Source organism: Ranitomeya variabilis, chromosome 4, assembly GCF_051348905.1.
Source record: "Ranitomeya variabilis isolate aRanVar5 chromosome 4, aRanVar5.hap1, whole genome shotgun sequence".
Taxonomy (NCBI): domain Eukaryota; kingdom Metazoa; phylum Chordata; class Amphibia; order Anura; family Dendrobatidae; genus Ranitomeya; species Ranitomeya variabilis.
In genome coordinates, this window is record NC_135235.1 from 85,497,683 (window position 1) to 85,522,844 (window position 25,162).

At 39.1% G+C, this 25,162-nt stretch overlaps 1 protein-coding gene across 2 annotated transcripts in view; it reads left to right on the top strand.

Annotated features, from left to right (window-relative positions):
* Nucleotides 1-25,162, top strand: part of PCDH15 (protocadherin related 15) — a 2,374,726-nt gene that overhangs the window by 226,395 nt on the left and 2,123,169 nt on the right. The window contains exon 2 of one of the 2 annotated variants that reach the window (XM_077258870.1): nucleotides 3,586-3,705. In XM_077258870.1, coding sequence (XP_077114985.1) covers nucleotides 3,693-3,705 — 13 coding nt within the window. In that variant the 5' untranslated portion in view covers nucleotides 3,586-3,692. The remainder of the gene's footprint in view (nucleotides 1-3,585; nucleotides 3,706-25,162) is intronic. The other variant, XM_077258871.1, reaches the window with a different exon arrangement.

The window sequence follows — 25,162 nt, forward strand, 5'->3', positions numbered from 1 at the left end:
CATCCGAGGTCAGAGTTGGTGAGGCACCTAGTTATGTCCCTCCAGGCTCTCCTCAGATCATGGAATAGTGGTTCCACCACCCAGTCCATTCCACCATGCTGTTTCTCCATTGCTAAAAGTGAGTGTTTGAAGTTTTGTGTTGTGCTAACAAATTTTGTGATCGTTTTATTGAAATTTGTTTAACTTGGATGCCCATTAACTTTGTGTGTGCTTTGCAAATGCAATATTTTATAGCACAATAGTCTTGTAGTGCAACAGATGTTCGATTGGCACGTGCTACATCTGAAAGCTCAAAAAATAGCTATGATGGTTTAGTATATAAAATTAAGCAAAAAGATTTGTTTTGTTGTTCTCTTTTGTTCACCTCTCAGCTCAAACCATTGAATAGTTGAAGTCTCCTTCTGCTCATCAGCTTGACATTCGCCAAATGGGTTTAAAACAGAAGGCTGTACAGACTAGATTGCTCCTTTTAATATATGTAAAAAAAATATGCAGATAACTCAAATGAAGCAATATACTAAACATCTCTTGGTATGCTGATATTGTTCAGGATGCTGGAGTTGACCTTCTGGAAACACTTTTTCTTACATTTAGTATAATAATTATGGCTTATGTAGTGCATATCTGAGAATGTGCCGAGATTAATTTACCATCTTGGATCATCTACCTATTAGTAAGTGAATATATGAAATGCAACTTTGTTTTTTCATGTTTAAATAGCATAGGAATAATAGGAGACTAAACAAAAGATAGCAACTTGAAGGTCCTACAATTCAATGTTATGGACGTATATAAAAGTACATTGTTTCAAAGCAATATAAAATGTTATACGCCATTATCAAAGAGTGGGCAAAGTGAGAAAATGGCGAAAGTATATGAATTATAGAGATTTTTTTCCAAGGTTGCTTCACTTAAAACTTTGCACAAATAGAGTCTATAAAAATAAAACACAATAAAAAGAATTCTTCAAGTGGTAGACATATTTTACATTTTCACTGGACTAAATCCTAAGAGAACATTGCAACAAAGAAAATTTGAGGTTCCTGACAATAGAAACATGTCAGGAGTTGAATTTTTGGTTATAAGGGGAATTATTTTTATTTTATATGCAGTAAGTATGAGACTATTTTTATTATTATTCCCACAATTTTCTCATTAGTATTATTTAGCAGTCCCTGGTAAAGGGGTTGTTTACTACTAGGACAACCCCTTCTTGAATTAAATGTTTTGACCCAATATAAAAAATAAATATATTCACCTCCCATGCCGGCGCCATTCCCATGGTTTTGGCACTCACTCTCCCTGGGGCTCTCATGTGCTATTGACATATAACTTCGGCGCCCCATCAGCACTGGCGTCACTGTCCCTGCCTATGTATGGATTTAACACGAAGAGGATGTCCGGGCTGCAGCTGCTCTCTGACTTCCTCTTCATGTCGAATCCATACGTAGGCAAGGACAAAGATGCCAGTGCTGATGGGGTGTCAGGGTCACATGTCATAGCACCGCATGAGAGCCCAAGGGAGAGGGAGCACCACGGGATCGATGCTAGCATGGGAGGTGAGTATAGGTTTTTTTTATTTCATCTGAGTCAAACAGTTAGTTGAAAAAGTGGTTGCACTAGTAGTTGATAACCCTTTTAATGTTTCCTTGAATGGGGATGACTTGACATACCTAATAAAGTGCATGGACAAGCAGAGAACTGTTATTGTTCCTTAACTGGTTTACTTCAAGGCCTCATTCAAACATCATTTTTTTTACGTACAAGAAAAATTGACTAGGTTTTCATCATTAATTTCCATCCGAATTTGGTCAGAGTTTCATGGGTTTTTTATCACTGACAAAAAAAGTATCTCTATCTATTACTATCTATCAGTAGTAGTAGTAGTAGTAGCAATAGTAGTACTATCAGCATATCTAGCTACTGTATCTGTCTATCTATGTAGAAAGAAAAGTTGAAAAGCAGCACTAACAAGCAGTGCATGAAAAGCAGGTGCCAGACCTTTCAGGCATCGACCAATCCACAGTATATTGTAAAAAAATGAAGACAGCACTCCTTTTTAAGAAAAAATAATGGTGGTTTAATAGCCCATAAGGGCTTGAGCAGCGTTTAGACCCAAAGAGTGAGACTTTCTCAATCTTGTCATTTTTTTTTTCATTTCCTCCTTTCATAATGTATTGTTTCATAGTTTTTAAGGTTGAAGATAGACTTTAGTCCATGGAGTTCAACCTATACCACAACATGTTAATCCAGAGGAAGACAAAAACCCCATATGGCAGATAGTGGCTCCATATTAGGGTAAAAATTCCTTCCCTACTCCTAATTCGGTAAGCAGACTAGTTCTCTGGATTAAACCCCTTGAATTATTTCTTAAGATTAATATGGACATGTGGATATACCTAATATACAGTATGTAGGTTTTTTCATACATTATATATGTGTAATAAAATGTAATTTTTACAAAAAAATCACATTTTTCATCATTTTTGTAACAATTTATTTTTTTCTATTTCATATATACCGTATTTATATTTCCTGTATAATCTGGGGCCAAAGTGGTCATAAAAGATTTCTAAAGATTGTCACATTTTTGTTTTCTTTATCATTATTATATTTTTTTCTTACTATAACTGGAACATAATGATAAAATTCGGGAAAAACAACTCTTCTATGCTTGTTAGACCTCAAGGATCATGTGATCACTGGGTTCAACTGAAGCATCATATTTGCTATATGTAACCTCGAAAAGAAAAGTCAGAAGCGGTAATAGTGACTTTCTGTCTTCTCCTCAGAGTACCCGGTTGTTTCTGACAGCTGAGGACCTGACCTGACCTGCTCCTGCAAGATTGCAGAAGTTGGATTGTTAATGTAGCGATGTCAAAATATATCTCTGCAGGCTTGGAACCACCACCGCCAGCCTTCAAAAGATAGTGAGCAGACGGTAAGGGGTTAAAATAGCATTCACAAGACATAGGCATATATATATATATAATTGTTTTAACCCCTCCATGCCATATTCTCACATGCATAGACATTCCGTAACAGTTATTAATATATTTCGGTGGTAAATACACTTTACAAAAGTTCACAGAGCCCATGAGTGGTCTAGATAAAAATAAAGAATATTAGCTCACTTTTGTAGATCTGCCGGCGTTCCAGCCTTGGTTTTCTTTTAAGTTGCATCTGAGATTTCATGCTGATGTCTGTATCATAGAAGAGAGAGGTTTGATTTTTAGATTGATGTTTTTCTACAACTGCCATAACATTTTACAGTCAATTTTAGTACTTTGGTACCATTTTCTGAACTCCTGACACATCGTAGCGTTACAGAAAGAAAAAGAAAACAAAAGTCGTTCTTTACTGCGGATTTGTTATCAGAAGACTTTTTTTTCAGGACTGCTAGAGGGCAATAAGTAAAGTCGCACTGCTTATTTCTGCAGAGAAGAACAGTTACACAGTTATTGATACCAGTCAACGATGATGAACAGAATAGAAATCTCCGCAACATGACTGTCATTGAATGAATGATGAATGAGCCTGTCAAACCTTCATGTTGTTTTTTTTTTTTTTTCTTTTTCATTTCAGATTGGCCTCGAGTGACGTTTGACAGAAAATGATACTGAAGCTCTGGAACTGGATAACTTTTGCAATAGTGTTAGGAAACTCTTTCAAACGCAATCTGGCACAGAGTGATGAAGGTATGGGGTTTAATTCTATATTGACTTTCAAACTTCCACATTCGTAGACTGCATAAACTTGCACAATTTTAGAATATATATAAATCTCTAAATCTCTCTCTCTATATATATATAAACATATATATATATATATATATATATATATATATATATATATATATATATATATATATACAGTATACAGACACAGACAGAACAGGTAAAATAACAATGCATGGATCCAATGACTCATCATAGTGCTCAATTCTACCTGCTTGGTGAATTACCTGTTGGGCCCTTGTTGGGCTGCACAGGTTGCAGCAATGGTGTGTCTGCCCCTAAATGTATATAATATAAAAAGTCCAGAAAAACAGCTTCAGTCCCTGAATCTCCTAAGATGCTAGGTAAGCTTCCTAGTAAAGATATATAAATCCAAAAAAGGAGGCAGCACATCCAAAATAGTGAAACTGTAAAAAACTATTCACCGACCTAGATGAGAGGTTAGAACAGTTGGGCTTGTTTAGCTTAGAAGAAAAGATGTCTCAGAGGAGATCTCATTTATAAATATAGGTGTGGTCAGTACAAAGGACTGGTACATGACATATTCCATCCAAAGACCGTACGAAAGACCAGGGGGTGCTCATTACATGTAGAGGAATAAAGGCGATTCCGGCAGCTAAAGGGTTCTTTACAGTTAGATCAGTCAGACTGTGGATTGCCGACCACAAGAGGTAGTAATGGCTGACACTATAACAGCTTTTAAAAAAATAGACATTACATTATACAAAAATATATAACATTGCAGGTTATATTTAATTTAGTGATAGAATGTACAATTGGTGGAGAAAAATTTAACTTAATGGACCTAGGTCTTTATTCAACCTATGTAACTATGTAACAAGAGGTATGTTTCAACTCTCTCTATGGGGCCTTTCTAATCTTAAGAGAGTTTAAATGTAGCTGGTGATGGTGAATACGGGATCCCTACCTTTTCACAATTTTGGATGTGCTGCCTCCTTTTTGGATATATATATATATATATATATATATATATATATATATATACAACAAGTGGAACACGATTGTGAAGTTGAACAAAGTTTATTGGTTATTTTAAATTAAAAAAAAAAAAAGTGGGACGTGCAATATTATTCGGCCTCTATACTTTCATTGCAGCAAACTCACTCCAGAAGTTCATTGTGGATCTCTGAATGATCCACAGTCATAAATGCCAAATGATGATAAATATAATCCACCTGTGTGTAATCAAGTTTCCGTATAAGTGCACCCGCTCTCTGATAGTCTCAGGGTTCTGTACGAAGCACAGAGAGCATCATGAAGACCAAGGAATACAACAGGCAGGTCTGTGATACTGTTGTGGAGAAGTTTAATGCTGTATTTGGATACAGAATGATTTCCAAAGCTTTAAACATCCTAAGGAGCACTGTGCAAGTGATCATATTGAAATGGAAGGAGTATCATACCACTGCAAATCTACCAAGACCCGGCTGACAACTCTAAACTTTCATCTCAAACAAGGAGAAGACTGATCAGAGATGCAGCCAAGAGGCCCATGATCACTCTGGATGAACTGCAGAGATCTACAGCTGAGGTGGGACAGTCTGTCCATAGGACAACAATCAGACGTACACTGCAAAAATCTGGCCTTTATGGAAGAGTGGCAAGAAGAAAACTACTTCTCAAAGATATCCATAAAAAGTGTTGTTTACAGTTTGCAACAAGCCACCTGGGAGACACACTGAACATATGGAAGAAGGTGCTCTGGTCAGATGAAACCAATATCGAACTTTTTGGCAACAATGCCAAACGATATGTTTGGTGTAAAAGCAACACAGCTCATCATCACCCTGAACACACCATCCCCACTGTCAAACATGGCGGTGGCAGCAACATGATTTGGGTCTGCTTTTCTTCAGCAGGGACAGGGAAGATGGTTAAAATTGATGGGAAGGTGGAGCCAAATACAGGACCATTCTTGAAGAAAACCTGTTGGAGTCTGCAAAAGACCTGAGACTGGTACGGAGATTTGCCTTCCAACAAGACAATGATCCGAAACATAAAGCAAAATCTACAATGGAATGGTTCACAAATAAACGTATCCAGGTGTTAGAATGGCCAAGTCAAAGTCCAGACCTCAATCCAATTGAGAATCTGTGGAAAGAGCTAAAACTGCTGTTCACAAACGATCTCCATCAAACCTCACTGAGCTCGAGCTGTTTGCCAAGGAAGAATGGGCAAGAATTTCAGTCTCTCGATGTACAAAACTGATAGAGACATACCCCAAGTGACTTGCAGCTGTAATCACAGCAAAAGGTGGCGCACCAAAGTATTAAGCTAAAGGGGCCGAATAATATTGCACGACCCACTTTTCAGTTTTTGAATTTCCACAAAAATTTAAAATAACCAATAAATTTCATTCAACTTCACAATTATGTTCCACTTGTTGTTGATTCTTCACCAAAAATTTACATTTGATATCTTTATGTTTGAAGCATGATATGTGGGAAAAAGTTGAAAAGTTTCAGGGGGCCGAATACTTTCGCAAGGCACTGTGTATATATATATATATATATATATATATATATATATATATATATATATATATATATATACATATATATATATATATATATATATATATATATACATATATATATATATATGTGTGTGTGTGTACCTGTATATATACTCCCCTTTCTCTGTTAAAAATACATGCAAGCTTATATCATGCTTGTGATAGATGTCAGCAGAATAAAGGTCCCCGTGTACATTAGACTAAAGTCATCTGAAAATGTCGATTGGATTCTTTTTTCACTGAAATCCTAGTGGCTGAGTCTATTGCTTCCCTATTGATAAGCCGCTGGCAGAGGAGTTTGTCAGCTGCTATTTCATAGAAAACACAGGAGTTCTGTGCCGAGTCGAGCATTCTTATACATGGGGACGTCGGCAGAGATACGGTTACCCAATGTGTATGTTAGAAAATGAGCTTGCTTACGCTCTGCAGGGTAAAAACTGAATTAAATTACACCAAGTCCATTTGTTGTCAATCACCATGTAGAATGATAGTTATTCATAAAATCTGTAGAATATTTTTAATTAAGATTGATGACTAATAGTGTTGAGCGATACCTTCCGATACTTGAAAGTATCGGTATCGGATAGTATCGGCCGACACCCGAAAAATATCGGATATCGCCGATACCGATACCCGATACCAATACAAGTCAATGGGACACAAGTATCGGAAGCTATCCTGGATGGTTCCCAGGGTCTGAAGGAAAGGAAACTCTCCTTCAGGCCCTGGGATTCATATTCATGTAAAAAATAAAGAATTAAAATAAAAAATATGGATATACTCACCCGTCCAGCGGCCCCTGGACCTTACCGATTGTAACCGGCAGCCTCCGTTCCTAAGAATGAGGAGTTTAGGACCCTCGATGACGTTGCGGCTTGTGATTGGTCGCATGCCGCTCATGGGACCGCGTGACACATGAGCGGCATGCGACCAATCACAAGCCGCGACGTCATCGAGGGTCCTAAACTCCTCATTCTTAGGAACGGAGGCTGCCGGTTACAATCGGTAAGGTCCAAGGGCCGCCGGACGGGTGAGTATATCCATATTTTTTATTTTAATTCTTTATTTTTTACATGAATATGGATCCCAGGGCCTGAAGGAGAGTCTCCTCTCCTCCAGACCCTGGGAACCATACACTGGGAACTTCTGATTTCGATTTCTGATACCACAAAAATATCGGAACTCGGTATCGGAATTCCGATACCGCAAGTATCGGCCGATACCCGATACTTGCGGTATCGGAATGCTCAACACTAATGACTAACTGAAAAATGTGTTTTTTTAATGTTAAATGCATTGACACAATTATAAAAATGCCTGCAAAAGAGAATAACACCTGTGAGGCCAAAGTTGGTTTTGTCTGTAAGGAGTAATATTATATTATTTTACTCCATTTCCCATATACATAGAGTTATAATGATAGAACTATAATGATAATTCTGTGCATACTTTATGGTCCTTGATTACTTGACTCAATCATGGTTATTAAGTATGCAAAATGTACCAGAATTCTCTTCAAAGTTGAAACAAAAAACTGTAAAATAAAATGCACCTAAAGTATGACGTATTTAGAAACAAGGTAAAGATCAGTGACTTCATTGGATGCTTGTAGCTGCAAAGGAAAAATGTCTAACATGGCCCCCATTTGTCACTGGTAATGTTGGCTTTCACATAAGCATAGAAGTCTTCTTACATGGAACGAAGAGACTTTTAGCCCTGCAGCCTAGTGGGAGCGCAAGATGTATTCAGGGACGTAACCGTGATAGGTGAAGGGGTTGAACTCGCGCCCAGACCCTGAAGCCCAGGAAGCCCAAGAGATCCCTCTGGCTCATATGAAAAGACTATTGCCATTAAAAATCTGTGTTAGTCGGGGGTCCTATCAGAGATTTTGCATTGGGATCCACAAGCTTCACATTACACCACTGCTCCCATTTTAGACAAGATGAGTTGTAAAATGTGACAAAATATAAGGATGTCAAAAGGGGGGAATAAAAGATATAGATAAAGATCAGATATTTTTTGTCTCTTGAGCCATTTTGATAAATGTTGTGCAATTTTCACATTTCCTAACTAAATTCATATGTCTTGCAGCATTACTGAAGGGTCTGTCAGCACAAAATGACTGTTGAATCCAAGTTCAGGTACTCGGTGCTTCGCAGCAGGGCCCATCATTTAAATAAAGCTTTCCACCTGCTTGTTTTCTACATATCACCACCCTTCTCTGGATCTATGAAGCCAGAGCTCTCCATCAAAGAGGAGAAGGAGGAGATAGGGAAAATAAGTGGGTGGGAAGGTGCATTGAAATGATTGACTCCGCCATCGATGGACACAGTTTGAACAGTCATCCTGTGCTGACAGTCCTTTTAATCTACCAATGCCTCCAGGAGGTGTTTGTAGGATGCTAAGCTTGTGTTAGTAAGCAGCATCTTGGTTCTTGAGTTGTGCATGGTTTCCCTTTATTTTTGGATGCATATTATAGTAATGAGTACATCACGACTGCTGAGACGCGTGCAGTGTTCACCTGCGTAAGAAGGTATTACATCTACAAAAGTCATAGTCTTCAAACTGTGCTCCAGGGTATATCCCAGTGCTTAACCAGTAACCATAGCAAAGTGTAATGTATACTCCTTAGTGTACATTCTTGCTCCAGGGCAGGAAGATAAGTGACTCTCTAGCAGGCAGTCATCCATAGGTTAGGCAGCATCTCATAAAAGCCACATTGAAGATTCAGTAGACCAGTTGCACAGGTGACTCAACAAAACCCTCACTGCTATTAACCTCATTTAAAACTTTAAGAAGAGTATAAATCTAACCAATTTTCAATACATAGAAGAAACCTTAGTCTTAAAATGGAAAACTTACATCAAAGTTGTTAGGATTATTATAGTTTCGCTGTCAAATGCTTTACTGACCATGCTCCTGCATCGCCTTTCTCTGCCGTCAGTCACCGCCTCTGTGGCTCTTGTTTGTTAGTAGACTGTAGTAAAAAGAAGGTACTACCTCTGGTGCTGAGTGGCACGCCATCCTCCAAACAAAATGTCAGTAATCCTGTTTTCACCTCCTCTTGGGCAGAGTGTATTACCCAGTAATAATGTTTTAGTAATGTATATTAGTGAGACTTACTGACTAGACAATGGCTGAACTAGTCAATAGACCATTGTGATGTGCAGCAACCTAGTTAAAGGGAATCAGTCAGCAGGGTTTTGCTATTTGATTTTAAGGCAGCATTAGGTTGGGGCTGAGATACTGATTTCAGTGATATGTCACTTATTAAGCTATCTGCTGTTGTTTTGATACAATGAGTGTTTTATCAGCAGGATATTAACACTACAGGACTACAGCTCTAGTGCATCCTTGTCCAACTCCACCCCCAGCATTGATTAGTTGCTTGCTGTCAATATACAGTGTACAAAGAGAGGTGTTAATCAGGGGTGTGGATGGTGTCATCTTTCTCAACTATGCCCTATTCTACATCTAAACACTTTGATTGTGTCACCCAGTAAACTAAGTGATACATTACTGGAATCAGGGTATCTTTATCTACATTTTGCTACTCCCAGATGAGATAGCAAAAACCTGGTGATAGATTCCCTTTAAACTACTGTCAGTATATAATAGAAGTATATAGTTACCATTGTGTTCTTCTCCTGTAATCAGTTGACGCTCCTACTCCTGTGGCTCACATGGAAAATCGAATGATCACAGTCTAAATGGCAGTTTCCATGCAGCAGCTTTGTATATATTTAAGGAAAAAAAGTTCAGCAAAGCTGATCAGCTTTGTAGCAATAGTTGTCCAGTCCTCCAGGGAATGAAAGATAAAATCCTAATTTTGATCCCGACATTCCTATGGCTGTATTATAATAATAATAATAATAATAATAATTTTATTTCTATAGTGCCAACATATTCCTCAGCGCTTTACATTATAGAGGGGACTTGTACAGACAATAGACATTACAGTATAACAATAAACACAGATCAAATCAGATACCAAGAGGAATGAGGGCCCTGCTCGCAAGCTTACACACTATTAGGAAAAGGGGAGACACGAGAGGTGGATGGTAAGAATTGCTTTCGTTGTTTGGACCAGCCATAGTGTAAGGATCAGGTGTTCATGTAAAGCTGCATGAACCAGTTAACAGCCTAAGTATGTAGCAGTACAGACACAGAGGCTATTAGCTGCATAAAGTGTATGAGAACATGATGCGAGGAACCTGATTATGGTTTAAGTTTTTTGAATGGGCCACACAGGGATAGTTAAGTGAACGCATTGAGGCGGTAGGCCAGTCTGAACAAATGCGTTTTAGGGCACGCTTAAAACTGTGTGAATTGGGGATTAATTGTATTAACCTGGGTAATGCATTCCAAAGAATCGGCGCAACACGTGAAAAGTCTTGGAGATGGAAGTGGGAAGTTCTGATTATTGAGGATGCTAACCTTAAGTCATTAGCAGAACGCAGGGCACGGGTAGGGTGGTAGACTGAGACCAGAGAGGAGATGTAGGTTGGTGCTGAGCCATGGAGTGCTTTGTTGAAGATGGTAATAGTTTTGTACTGGATTCTGGAGTGGATGGGTTGGTATTGGTGTAGCGGTTGGTGAGGAATATGATCCTGACTGCAGCATTCAGGACAGATTGGAGCAGTGAGAGTTTTATAAGAGGGAGGCCGATTAGTAGAGAGTTACAATAGTCCAGATGAGAATGAATAAGTGAAACAGTGAGAGTTGTTACAAAGTCGAAAGTAAGAAAAGGGCGAATTCTAGAAATGTTTTTGAGATGCAGATAAGAAGAGCGAGCCAGTGATCAGATGTGGGGGGTGAATGAAGGCTCGGAATAAAGGATAACTTCAAGGCAGCGGGCATGTTGCTTTGGAGTAATGGTGGAACCACACATGGAGATGGCAATATCAGGCAAAGCTTAATACCATAGTGCAGTAGACTTCACACTCGGTTAATCAATAGATTATTTATTTTTATTTACCCACAAATAATGCTAATTATTATTATCATTAAATCCAAGTGTCATGCTGGAGTCCTGCCCAACCTTGGGTTTCATATGATCTGGAAGAAGCTGGTAAAGCAAAACCCAATGTTGGGCAGCAGTCTGATACGCCACTGGGATTTTATATTTTTTATAGAACACACATTTTATGCCATTGCTTGTAAGTTTGTAAAAATAAATGACCTCTTGTTTATGCAAGTGTGAAGTCTGCTGCATTATGATATTATACTTAATGCATTTCTAGCAATCTTGAGATCAAATCCACTGTCTTATTATATGAAAAAGAAGCAAATAGCCCTGAAATGTGTCATGTTTTAGACTTAACCCTTTTTCTGCTTTCTGATTTTGTCTCTGGTCACACTTTCCTAGTTTTGACCATGATATTCCTCCTGATTACTATTTATCTTGCTGATTACCATGATATGGCAGAAACTCCATGGATATAACCCAGGGAACTTTATGACAAAGGACAGATCCCTGCATAGGGGAAATAGCATGAAAACCAGATGCTGACTAAGTCCCGGTAAACGGAATGGCTAACATAATGATTGTCACCGAAGTCCTCTTTAAGGCTATGTGCACACATAGGAAGGGTCCTCTGTGGGTTCTCCTGCAGCGGATTTGATAAATCTGCAGGGCAAAACCACTGCAGTTATCCCTGCAGATTTATCGCAGTTTGTCTTGCGGTTTCCGCTGCGGGTTTACTCCTGCACTTGTTTTACTATTGATGCTGCATATGCAGCATCAATAGTAATGTTAAAAATAATTAAAAAATGGTTATACTCACCCTCCGATGTCCCGATCTCCTCGGCGCTGCACGCGGCGGTCCGGTTCCAAAGATGCTACAGAAGAAGGACCTTCGTGACGTAACGGTCATGTGACCGTGATGTAATCGCTGGTCCTGCTCGCATAGCAACCCTGCAACCGGACGGCCGCGTGCAGCGCTGAGAGGTGAGTATATCATTATTTTTTATTTTAATTCTTTTTTTACACAAATATGGTTCCCAGGGCCTGGGGGAGAGTCTCCTCTCCTCCACCCCGGGTACCATCCGCACATGATCCGCTTATTTCCCGCATGGTGGGCATAGCCCCATGCGGGAAGTAAGTGGATAAATGCATTCCTATGTGTGCAGAATCGCCGCGATTCCGCACAAAGAAGTGACATGCTGCAGATTGTAAACCGCTGCGTGTTTTTTTCTGCAGCATGTGCACAGCATTTTCGGTTTCCCATAGGCTTACATTGAACTGTAAACTCATGGGAAACTGCTGCGGACCCACAGCTGCAGAAACGCTGCAGATCCACAGCAAAATCCACAACGTGTGCACATACCCTAAAGATGCCAGATCATCCCAGGAAGCCCTTTCTCCTATTATGTTCACCAACCGTGTTCTACTATAATTTATTTAATATATCAATTTCTTACAGTTTTCATGATTATTGTCATTCACTGTGTCCATTCATTATCTATTGTTTTATGTCCTTCATCATTCCTTCCTATTCATGTGATGGACACACAGATGATCAGACAAAGCTCTAAAAACTGCTTTACCTCTGAGAAATAATTCATCTGTGTATCAATTATCATGACCAAAAATACTTTTTGTATGCTACAAGGTCACTGCTTTTTTGTGGCCTGACTCCTTCGGCTGAACAGGCACAGTCATTGCTGGAGCTGGGCATGCACCTTAACTTCCAAATAACTTAAATGAGCTGAAAAAAGTGATCTGTGCATGACTAGGCCCCTCCAACAATGGTATTTGCATGATATTTCGGCAAGAGAAGGCAGGTCTAGAAAAAACATTTACCTGTGAGTCGTAAACCTGAGGCAGGCGAGGGTGCAGATAATACTTAGACAAGCAGGAGAAAAACAAGTGCAATGTCTAGCCCTGCTGTACTAATGCTATATTAGCATAACATTTATACAGCTAATTACAGAAGAACGAAGAAACAGATTTTTTTTCACAAATGTTATCATTTTTATCAGCCACTACAATCAAGTCCAAATCCCATTGACATGCCCTCTTTAAATGTATGCCAGTGCAAAATATGGGAGCTGGACATATCTGTCATCAGCAAGCTCCTCCTAGTTATGGTGGCAGGCATCGGTAATTGTAACTATGAATGCGAATGCAAAATATTAGAGAATTATATATCTGTCGTCACTAAGCTCCTCCTAGTTGTGGGGACAGGAACCAGTAATTGTAACTGTGTATGCCAATGCAACATATGGGAGCTGTATTTATTGGTCATAACTAAGATCCTCCTAGTTGTGGTGGCAGGCACCAGTAATTGTAACTATGTATGCCAATGCAAAATATGGGAGATGTATATATCTGTCATCACTAAGCTCCTTCTAGTTGTGGAGGCAAGTACCAGTAATTTTAACTATGTATTCCAATGCAAAATGTGAGAACTGTATTTATCTGTCGTCCCTAAGCTCTTTCTAGTTGTGGTGGCAGGCACCGGTAATTGTAACTATGTATGCCAATGCAAAACATGAGAGCTGTATATATCTGTCATCGCTAAGATCCTCCTAGTTGTGGTGGCAGTCACCAGTAATTATAACTATGTATGCCAGTGCAAAACATGAGAGCCGTATATATCTGTCATTGCTAAGATCCTTCTAGTTGTGGTGGCAGTCACCAGTAATTATAACTATGTATGCCAATGCAAAACATGAGAGCTGTATATATCTGTCATCGTTAAGATCCTCCTAGTTGTGGTGGCAGTCACCAGTAATTATAACTATGTATGCCAGTGCAAAACATGAGAGCCGTATATATCTGTCATGCTAAGATCCTTCTAGTTGTGGTGGCAGGCACCAATAATTATAACTATGTATGCCAATGCAAAACATGAGAGCTGTATATATCTGTCATCGCTAAGATCCTCCTAGTTGTGGTGGCAGTCACCAGTAATTATAACTATGTATGCCAATGCAAAACATGAGAGCTGTATATATCTGTCATTGTTAAGATCCTCCTAGTTGTGGTAGCAGTCACCAGTAATTATAACTATGTATGCCAGTGCAAAACATGAGAGCCGTATATATCTGTCATGCTAAGATCCTTCTAGTTGTGGTGGCAGGCACCAATAATTATAACTATGTATGCCAATGCAAAACATGAGAGCTGTATATATCTGTCATCGCTAAGATCCTCCTAGTTGTGGTGGCAGTCACCAGTAATTATAACTATGTATGCCAATGCAAAACATGAGAGCTGTATAAATCTGTCATCGCTAAGATCATCCTAGTTGTGGTGGCAGTCACCAGTAATTATAACTATGTATGCCAATGCAAAACATGAGAGCTGTATATATCTGTCATCGCTAAGATCCTCCTAGTTGTGGTGGCAGTCACCAGTAATTATAACTATGTATGCCAATGCAAAACATGAGAGCCGTATATATCTGTCATGCTAAGATCCTTCTAGTTGTGGTGGCAGGCACCAATAATTATAACTATGTATGCCAATGCAACATTTGGAAGCTGAATATTTTTGTCGTCACTAAGCTCCTCTTAGCTGTGTCGGCAAACACCACTAATTTTAACAATGGGAGAAGTAGGGATTTTTAACTGTGTGCAGGTTATAGATAACTGCTTTGCTTTTAAAAATATTTTATGGATTTTATCAGAAAATATTACATGTAGAAAATATGGAAAGCAGGCAGAAGGATTACATAATCAACCTTTATTTTACCCTATTTCCAAAGGTATTATTGAATATAATGTAGCCAATATAAGTATGGTAGAGTAAAATTAACAGGTTGAGGTAAGGTAACATGGACAGCTTGTTAGCGCTGCTACTGAAACACATACAATCGATGCTTGCTGCAGAGATTGCCAGCAGTGTGTGCCTTATTACCAATGCACCATACAGTAAGTAGAGCAGAAAATATATGATAACCTATTGTTACTGACTTTTAGTTCTAGATTCTGTAGCCGAGGGAGTTCCAACTTAAAAATACCATCTAAGGACACTCTGGTATGAGATAGATACTCATAACCTCATATTATTTTAAACATGTCTTGGGATTTGCAAAAGATTATAAGGTTAAGAATGTCAGGTTTTCTCATGATATAGCTTGATTTTTCCATTGAAAACTTAATATAACGTAGCAAAGTTGACATCAAACGAAACGATCAACTATGGGATTTCTTGTTAATAAAATTTACGGTATTACAATTGCTGTAAGCTAAAATATCAGATCTCTTAGTGGTTGCTAATGGCAAGAGGAGGATGACCTTGGGTTTTCCAATAAATTACCTTATTTTCGCTTTTTGTAGGTCTAAATAGTGTATTTATGGAGCAGTACTAATTAGGACCTATCTAAATAGAAATTCTACAAGCAGTAGGATCCTATGCGTAAGTGGGCTTACCAGAGTCCTGCTTCCAACATCCTAAATCTCAAGAGCTGAATCCCAGTATTCCCATTTAAATATGCAAATCTTGATGTTGTATTAAGTGATTTCCAAGCGCTTTTTATCTCTTGCCATGTAAGTCATTGGTAATTTACAACAATATTAATTAAAAGTAGACCTTATATAAACTGTGTCTCCTCTTAACTCAACCTTCAAGTCAGTGGAGGGATGAATCAACTTCAGCTAGAGCCTTTTCCTTTTCTTTGAACAGGAATTCGGATCTCTGTCATGTCCTGACTTTCACATAGAGAATTTAAGGACATATTGTTAATCAAATGTTGGCACCAAGTTATTGGTAGAAGGGGAAAAAGCACTTTCTTTTCTATAAATATCAAACAAGGTAGTCATAAATTCTGTGGTCGTGGCGTTGAAGAAATTTGATGGAAGAGCTGTGTAGGAGCTGTAGGACACTTTGGTATAGAACAAATTTGAAAAAAATATTTAGAATTTATTATATCTAAAAATTATAAAAAAATAAAGGTTGATGTTAGGTCAAAAGTGAATTTTACATTGGTTAACAAGGTATTTTTCAGTTTTATGAAAACCAATGTTGATTTTTTGAATTCCGAAAATCACATTTTCAAACTTTGAATGAGAATGTACTAAATCTATGTTTAATTACATATCTAGGTAGCCTATCGTATTTGTTGTTATTTTTATATTTTTTTCCACAGGTTTCCTACATCACTGTATGAAATTGTAAGGTGCCAATTGTAGGAGTCTATCTTTGTAGCAGGTCCCTTCCCTTGATTATTGAAAGTCAATGTTTATATAATGAAATGACTTATTATGTAGGCTCCCTGAAAGTAGAGTGTTTTTCCATCTCCGTGCTGGGATTTAGGTCTCGGAATCATAATAGATCCATGTATTTCCAGTCACAACTTCACCTGCTATATTCCGGAGGTATACAGCACTATGCAGTGTCACATGGAGTCTCAGTCATTGTCGGTGTTGAGTGCTAAGGGCCCGCTAGTAACCAACTCCAAGGCCCGTATTTTCAGCTACATGGAAATATGACATTGTCCTCAATCACTTTAGTAATCCATAAATTTTCCATTAGCCACTGGGACTAATTTAGATTCATGCTTACTGTTCTTTGAAGAAACTTTTCAGAAATTTCATTATCGCCACTAATAGGACAATAGCAGGTAACCTCTATAAACAACTGATAACACAGGATCTACCAATTACAATAGGTGATGTCACCGCTGACCATGCTCCCCTTCCCTGCACAATGATTTTTGCACACTCTCATTATATGCTTCAAAGCAAAATATAGAAGCTGAACTCGTCTATTGCTGCAAATGTACCTGATATTTTTTTCTGGATGATCAGGAAATATGGGTCTATAATAGTCCTAGTGGCAGGTATACAAATGGCTAAACTTTTTTTTTTTTTAAACCGATAAATGAAAACTGAAACATTACCCCAAAAAGTTAGAAAAAATATATCTAAGTCTGATTTAAGCACTAGGTCATTTTTCTGCTGACACTTTAGGAGTACAATTTATTAAGTTTGGAAGTTGTGCAAAAATATTTTTAAGACTTCTGGAGATCTCACATTGGTCAAGATGGGCAGAGCATTGGTGGGACATGCATGGTTACACCCACTCATCAAATTCATCAAAAATTACTAACTGGAGTACTTTAAATGCGCTAGCGCATGCTCTTTCAGAAATGTACCTGATTCATTAACTGGATTGAAACTCCAAATAATTAGACACACTGTGCTCCAGAAAACCCATTCATTAAGGCTGGTGTGTGCGCTTCTAGACTTAATGATTCATACTTATTCTCTTGAATGAAGAAAACACTATTTAAAGGGAATCTGTCATGAGGATCAGGGCCGGCTCCAGGTTTTTGAGGGCCCCGGGTGAAAGAGTCTCAGTGGCCCCCCCCTTTAACACATACCCCGATTTATGATGCACAGATACGGCAGAGAAATGTAGAGTACAATGCCAGATTTCACTTCTTACATGACTGACAGCTATTGTAAATTCTGCAGTGTATATATACAGGACAGGATGAGTGGTACTGTGCAGTGTATATATACAGGAGGAGTGGTACTGTGCAGTGTATATACAGGACTGGAGGAGTGGTACTGTGCAGTGTATATATACAGAACAGGAGGAGTGGTACTGTGCAGTGTATATATACAGGACAGGATGAGTGGTGCTGTGCAGTGTATATATACAGGAGGAGTGGTACTGTGCGGTGTATATACAGGACTGGAGGAGTGGTACTGTGCAGTGTATATATACAGAACAGGAGGAGTGGTACTGTGCAGTGTATATACAGGACAGGATGAGTGGTACTGTGCAGTGTATATATACAGGACAGGAGGAGTGGTACTGTGCAGTGTATATACAGGACTGGAGGAGTGGTACTGTGCAGTGTATATACAGGACTGGAGGAGTGGTACTGTGCAGTGTATATATACAGAACAGGAGGAGTGGTACTGTGCAGTGTATATATACAGGACAGGATGAGTGATACTGTGCAGTGTATATATACAGGAGGAGTGGTACTGTGCAGTGTATATATACAGGACAGGAGGAGTGGTACTGTGCAGTGTATATACAGGACAGGAAAAGTGGTACTGTGCGGTGTATATACAGGACAGGAGGAGCGGTACTGTGCAGTGTATATACAGGGCAGGAGGAGTGGTACTGTGCAGTGTATATATACAGGAGGAGTGGTACTGTACAGTGTATATACAGTACTTCAGCATCTCAGCTGCAACCTGCAGCCGCCCAGCTCACCCAGAACCCCAGAATACAGGGATACCATTGCACTCAGAGTCAATCAGGCACCGGTAGGAGCTCCTCCGGAATCTGCCTGATAAGTTCAGCACGCAGGAGCCGCTCGCTCTGTATTGCCGTGTGTACATGAATGTGTCTTATGTCTCATGGGGTTCAGTTATGTGCTACTCTATTATGGGGGTGCTACTCTATTATGGGGGCACTGGGGTACACAGGACGGCTGCAGAGCAGGGCACACAGGCAGGGTGAGGGTACAGAAGGGATGCAAAGCAGGGCACACAGGCAGGGTGGGGGTACACAGGGCGGCTGCGGAGCCTGGCAGGCACACAGGCAGGGTGGGGGGACACAGGATGGCTGCAGAGCCTGGCAGGCACACAGGACGGCTGCGGAGCCTGGCAGGCACACAGGCAGGGTGGGGGTACACAGGATGGCTGCAGAGCCTGGCAGGCACACAGGCAGGGTGGGGGCACACAGGATGGCTGCGGAGCCTGGCAGGCACACAGGCAGGGTGGGGGTACACAGGACGGCTGCAGAGCCTGGCAGGCACACAGGATGGCTGCGGAGCCTGGCAGGCACACAGGCAGGGTGGGGGTACACAGGACGGCTGCGGAGCCTGGCAGGCACACAGGCAGGGTGGGGGTACACAGGACGGCTGCGGAGCCTGGCAGGCACACAGGCAGGGTGGGGGTACACAGGATGGCTGCGGAGCAGGGCACACATGCACTCACTGTAGCCAGCCAGGGTCGGAGAGCAGGCTGCATGCACTCACTGTAGCCAGCCAGGGGCGGAGAGCAGAGCAGGAGAACGTGCTCTCTCCGCCCACAAACAGTCACGGCTGGCTACGTTCTCTTAACCCCTATGTGCCTGCCTGCCTGGCTGAGTGGCGAGTGAGAAGATGCTTGTGCCATGCATCTATGACAGCGTGAGTGGGCCCCCTGTGTCGCCAGGGCCCCGGCACTTGCCCGGGTGCGCCGGGTGCTGACGCCGGCCCTGATGAGGGTCAACCCTTCTTTGCCATCTATATCTGAATCTAAGTTATAGGAAGATGAACAATGTGATACCTTGAAATCTGAAATGTTATGTTTTATTTCAGAGAAATCCACAGGAGGATTTATCTTGACAGATTCCATTTAAATACTATTTTCTGCATTAAAAAGAATGGGTTCAAATCTAAGACTGGCATTGTACACACTAGTCTGCTTCATTAACTTGTATTTATTAGTAAAATAATACATTGCCTTAAAATTCCAATTAGATATTCCCCTTAAAATAATAGATGATAACTTCCCCCGTGTGAAGTTTTTTTTTAAGTTTTAAGTTTTTGCTTTACATTTAACTAACATATTTATTATCCAATGCCACTTAAGCATTAACTATGCCTTGTGGTATATTGTACAGCAATGGGTTTCTTTAGTAGTGATGGGTGAGTATCTTGTGGAGCGCTAGTGCTTGGGTCCCCAAAAGAAACCAGGCACAGCACTTGAAATAGAGTCCTCTGAAAAATGCTTGAATTTGCCATTCATTTTCATTAAGCTTGCTACTCGAGTCGAGATTGTCCAAGCGTCCGACGTGTTCAATTCGAGTATAAAGCACTCGAGCATTTCAGTGCTTGATCAAAACTAGTCTTTAGCCATCACAGATTTCTGACATCCATCGCTTTTATACAGAATGTGTTTAAGGACAGATAGATGGATTATGTGATTTGGAAAAACGTTATAAAAAATAGTTGTAAAGCGAGTATTATTGAGTGGCCTTTAGCTGTCTCTCTTCTAGAGCGAGAATAAGAGGTGTTAATGTTCTGTTTTAATGTCCCATACTTTCATGTACAATTAGCAGTCTAGTTTAAAGTGTTTTTTCCTACTAAAGATCCACTGTACTGCATTATTATAGCGCAGCTTCAGTTTTGTGCTTCATGCACAGAAGTCACATTTTCCATAATAATAACTTTACTACATCATTATTATAGTTGCAATATCTTTGCAAATATACTATGTGACATAACTATTAAGTATTTAGCATTGGGGGTATGATATGTTGTATATCCTGATATCCTTGAATGTAAAATGCAGTAGTTTCTTCCGCCAGCACTTGGAAGTGAATTACAGCAGAAAGATGAGGTGAGCTCAGCAGGGATTTTCCAGGCCGTCGGTTTTAGATCTACAGCGCTTCATGATTTTCTTTTGGTGTTTCACTTTGAGAAAATCCTGTACAGAAATCCTTATATTGCCAGACTGTTCACTTTCCAGGAATAAGGGTATGTTTCTTATAGAATAATGTCCTCATTGAGCAGAAATAACTATCATTATAGAAAATGTGCATTCATCATACTAATAAGATATCATGTACATATGTTTATATCATAACTAGCCATAGACAATATAAAATTTAGTCTAAATGCATCATGAACAACTTTTATACTTAGCATACCAACAATTCCAAATAGGAACAGGTACAGGTGCTTCTCATAAAATTAGAATATCATCAAAAAGTTAACTTATTTCAGTTCTGCAATACAAGAAGTGAAACTCATATATTATATAGAGTCATTACAAACAGAGTGATCTATTTCAAGTGTTTATTTCTGTTAATGTTGATTATTATGGCTTACCGCCAATGAAAACCCAAAAGGAATTATCTCAGTAAATTAGAATAATTAACAAAAAAACACCTGCAAAGGCTTCCTAAGTGTTTAAAAAGGCCACATGGTCTGTTTCAGTAGGCTTTACAATCATGGGAAAGACTGCTGACTTGACAGATGTCCAGAAGGCAGTCATTGACACACTCCATAAGGAGGGTAAGCCACAAAAGGTCATTGATAAAGAAGCTGGCTGTTCACAGAGTGCTGTATCAAGCACATTAATGAAAAGTTGAGTAGAATGAAAAAGTGTGGTAGAAAAAGGTGCACAATCAACTGGGATAACTGCAGCCTGGAAAGGATTGTTAAGAAAAGGCCATTCAAAAATTTGGGGGAGGTTCACAAAGAGTGGACTGCTGCTGGAGTCATTGCTTCAAGAGCCACCATACAAAGATGTATCCATGAGATGGGCTATAAGTGTTGCATTCCTTGTGTCAAGCCACTCATGACCAATAGACAACGTCAGAAGTGTCTGCTCTAATCAAGCAAAATGAATGCCTAGTGGGAGGATCAAACATCATGGTGTTGTAGCTCCCTGTCTGCACATCTGCTCGCTTCCTCCTTCTTGCTCTGGTCTTCTATTCATTCACTCTTCGGCACCTCTGATGCTGAGTAACCCTTAAGTGACATGATATTTCATAAGACCTAGTGAGCGCTGGAGGCTCTGAAGAGTGAAGAAAACTAAAGATGAAAGAGAAGACTTGAACCAATTGGAGGAAGCAAACCAGCAGTGGACTGGGTTGTGATCTACTGCACCAGGATAGGCAAGAGGTGAGGGGAGAGTAATATTTTTTTTATTTTTAAATCCCTCAATTCATTATGCTCTGATCTATGTAGAAACCTCAGAGCAAAATAAGAAGCTCTTACCAATGATATGATTCATGTTTAATATAAATTGATGTAAATCGAATTTGAACAGATTCGCTCATCTATAACAATTTTACCAATTCTAAAATAGACATCTCTAAAAATTAACAATTTTGAAGTCCATTAACATTTCTAATTTAGAAATTTAATGTCTTTGAAAATCTTTACTAATAATTAGAGATGAACAAATTTATACAGTATACAAAAAAATAAGCATTTTTGAGAATTTTGATTTTTGTAAATTCTCTTTGTGGGTTAGCTTGCTGGCCACCATTTTGCTAAACCATAGATGGTGGCAAAAAAATGTAATTTCATGTCACAACACACCTATCCACCCCTTCCTTTTTCTGCAGCCTACATTTTGGCCCTTAGAGCTGCTTCTTTCCCCTGTTGCATGCTGAATTTCTCAGCTTTTGAGACTTCCGGCAGTATCCAGTGTCTAGAAGGTCATCACAAGTACTACGTTGTGATGTCATATGGAAAGCAGTGACTTTTGAGGCTTCGTCATGGCCAAAAGTCCTGATTAAACTGGTTGAAGATGCAACAATGGATGACTGGATGATGGGCAGTGAGCATCTTCTTTCTGCCAACATATCTCTGGACTATTAACTCTGGGCCTAGACTTCCAGCTGTAATTGGGCCTCAGAGATCACTGCACGTCACGTGTCTGTGATGTAACAAGGTCCAACACCTATTTACATTCAAGACCTAGTCATGTCCAGAAGTCCTAGCATCGAGTGAAAATGTCAGGTGATGCAGCACACGACTGGAGAAAGAAAGAGGTGGCTGAGAGACTTAAACAGCCGGCAGTGAGCAGAGGAGGGCTGTGGACGTGACCAATGAGGTGAGTATTCTTTTTTGCTTAATTTTACATTTTACATTTATTATGTACATGAATGTGGTGAAAACCCAGAGCATAATAACACAACTTAAATTTGCAGAGAATAACTTCACTGTAAATGAAATTTCTTAGGAAAATCTGCATGATTTGTCGAACTTGAATTGTTTCAGATCCGTTCAATTCTACTTATAGTTCATGTGTTTTATGTTCAGTTTTGTATGTATAATTTCATGTTTTTGATTCAGCATCCAGAATTATAAATAGCTAGTCTTCTTATATTATTCAGTCATTTAAATTTGCTTAAACTGGTGTGTATACATTTTTCATGTCCTTTGTATTTCACACCACACTTCAAACTATTGATAGAGCATTTCTGCTTCCAGCTGAACTTTTTGTGCAAGCTACATTTTAATAAATAAATATTTAGTGTGCCTATTTTACATAATGTCATGTCATATTATGTAAAGTGGCCAGCAAGACGTTGTATTGAAATGTCCTTTTAATTCTCTATTTATGACTCATTGTATATGTTGAGCACTTTCAATCAACATAATGCTAGGCTGCACTTTTTCATTTGTTCTGATGGGAAAAAAGATAAATAGAGACATAGTGCTTCTTAAAAGCAACATTGAAAAGTGCAAATATGCAAAAACACTCTTCAGTAAATCATACGGCTGCTTTTATTATCTTGGTTGTATTAGATCAAAGAATTTAATTGCTGATTGGTGGATATTGGTTAGTGTGGAATTACATTCTATCAATAAATAACCATCTGCATAGTTATTACTATATCAATCAGAAATGAGTATTGGATTATATTAACCTTATGGGTTTTTTTCACCCTTTAATCGTTTTGTTTTTCCTGTGCTGAAATAATATTATAAATATGCCCCTGCTGTGTACTGTGTAATGGCCATGTCTGATCGTGCAGGAATATGGTCTGTTTATACCACAGCTCCTGGGCACAGGAAGAAGGAAAAGAGTATACAGACATTACAGCACGGGATCGCAAATAATTATTTCTTTGTGGTAAAACATTTTTTTTTAAAACAAAGCATTTCCCTGCCTATCTCACAGAAAGAATCAAACGTGATCCCATGCTGTCCTGTCTGTATACTCTCTTTTACTTCCTTCCCTGCCCAGGAGCTGTGGTATGATCAGACCTTGTTCCTGCAAGGTCAGACACAGCTATTACACAGTACACAGCAGGGGCACATTTATAAGATTATCCCAGCACAGGGACATTGTTTTAAACACTCTCAATTGTGGAAATTATTATTATTCCAAGATGTATTGATTAAAATCAACTTTAAAATAACTGTTCATGGGAAAACCCCTTAAATTCGGAGGAAAAAATAGCAGCTTGCCCGAGTTGGATCCATTTACACAATTATGCAAAATGTAGGTTTATGAAAATTGTTTCAAATCCAATGACTGATTATTATATTTTCATATGCCCTGATTTAAAAAAAAAACACTTCTGTTTTTAACCGTTACGTATGGATTTGCAAAAAACACTCGTGAAATTACGCACAATCAAGATCAAAGAGAAAAATCTTTTTTTGTGGCCAAAAATGTAAACAAAATTATATCTAAAAATGTATTGGACATTCATTCCCTAACTTTATTCAAAATTAATTCTTGCGCCTTTACCTTTTCTCTTCAAAACTTATCTTAATATTTGTTCTCTTGTTGAGGGCCTGCAAATCTTCTCTGTAAAGCATCCAGCAGCAGTCCTCCATCATGTTCAAGTTCCATCTACCTTGGTATTGTCGTTATTTCTCCTTCATATGCTGATGACATTTTACTCCTTGCTCTTTGCTAAGAGCACCAAAAATTTCAGGTTTTCAGTCTAGATGGCAATGTAAAAAATGTAACTTCACATTTATCAGACAACCCAAATTTCTTCACAACATCTTTAAAAGAATCCCAAGCCCTTTTCTCAACAGCTTTCAATTTTGTTTCCATCATGTCATCCCTAATGATTTTCAGAATATCCCGACCCACGAATACCTTCCTTCAGTTTTGCTTTGGACAGTCCCTAGAGCTTGGTACACAGATACGTAAAAGTCTCTCCTTATTTAGGTAGAGCTTTCACAAACTGCTTCATCAGTCCAAGCTTAATGTGGATTGGTAGCAGAAGAACTTTAGTGGGATAAATTAAACATTCTGCAACTATGTTCTTGAGTCCAGTTTGAAAAGATGTTCTTGTTTGCCAAGTTTTTGGTTCCAGTGGTAAGTCTTATCTCAACTGTCCCATTCACACAAAAAACATGGGTACTTCGTGTTCCCTCCTTGCTACCCAAAGAGCAAAGAGGGAGCTTTCAGATCACCACATATTGACCAACCTAGATCCTCATAG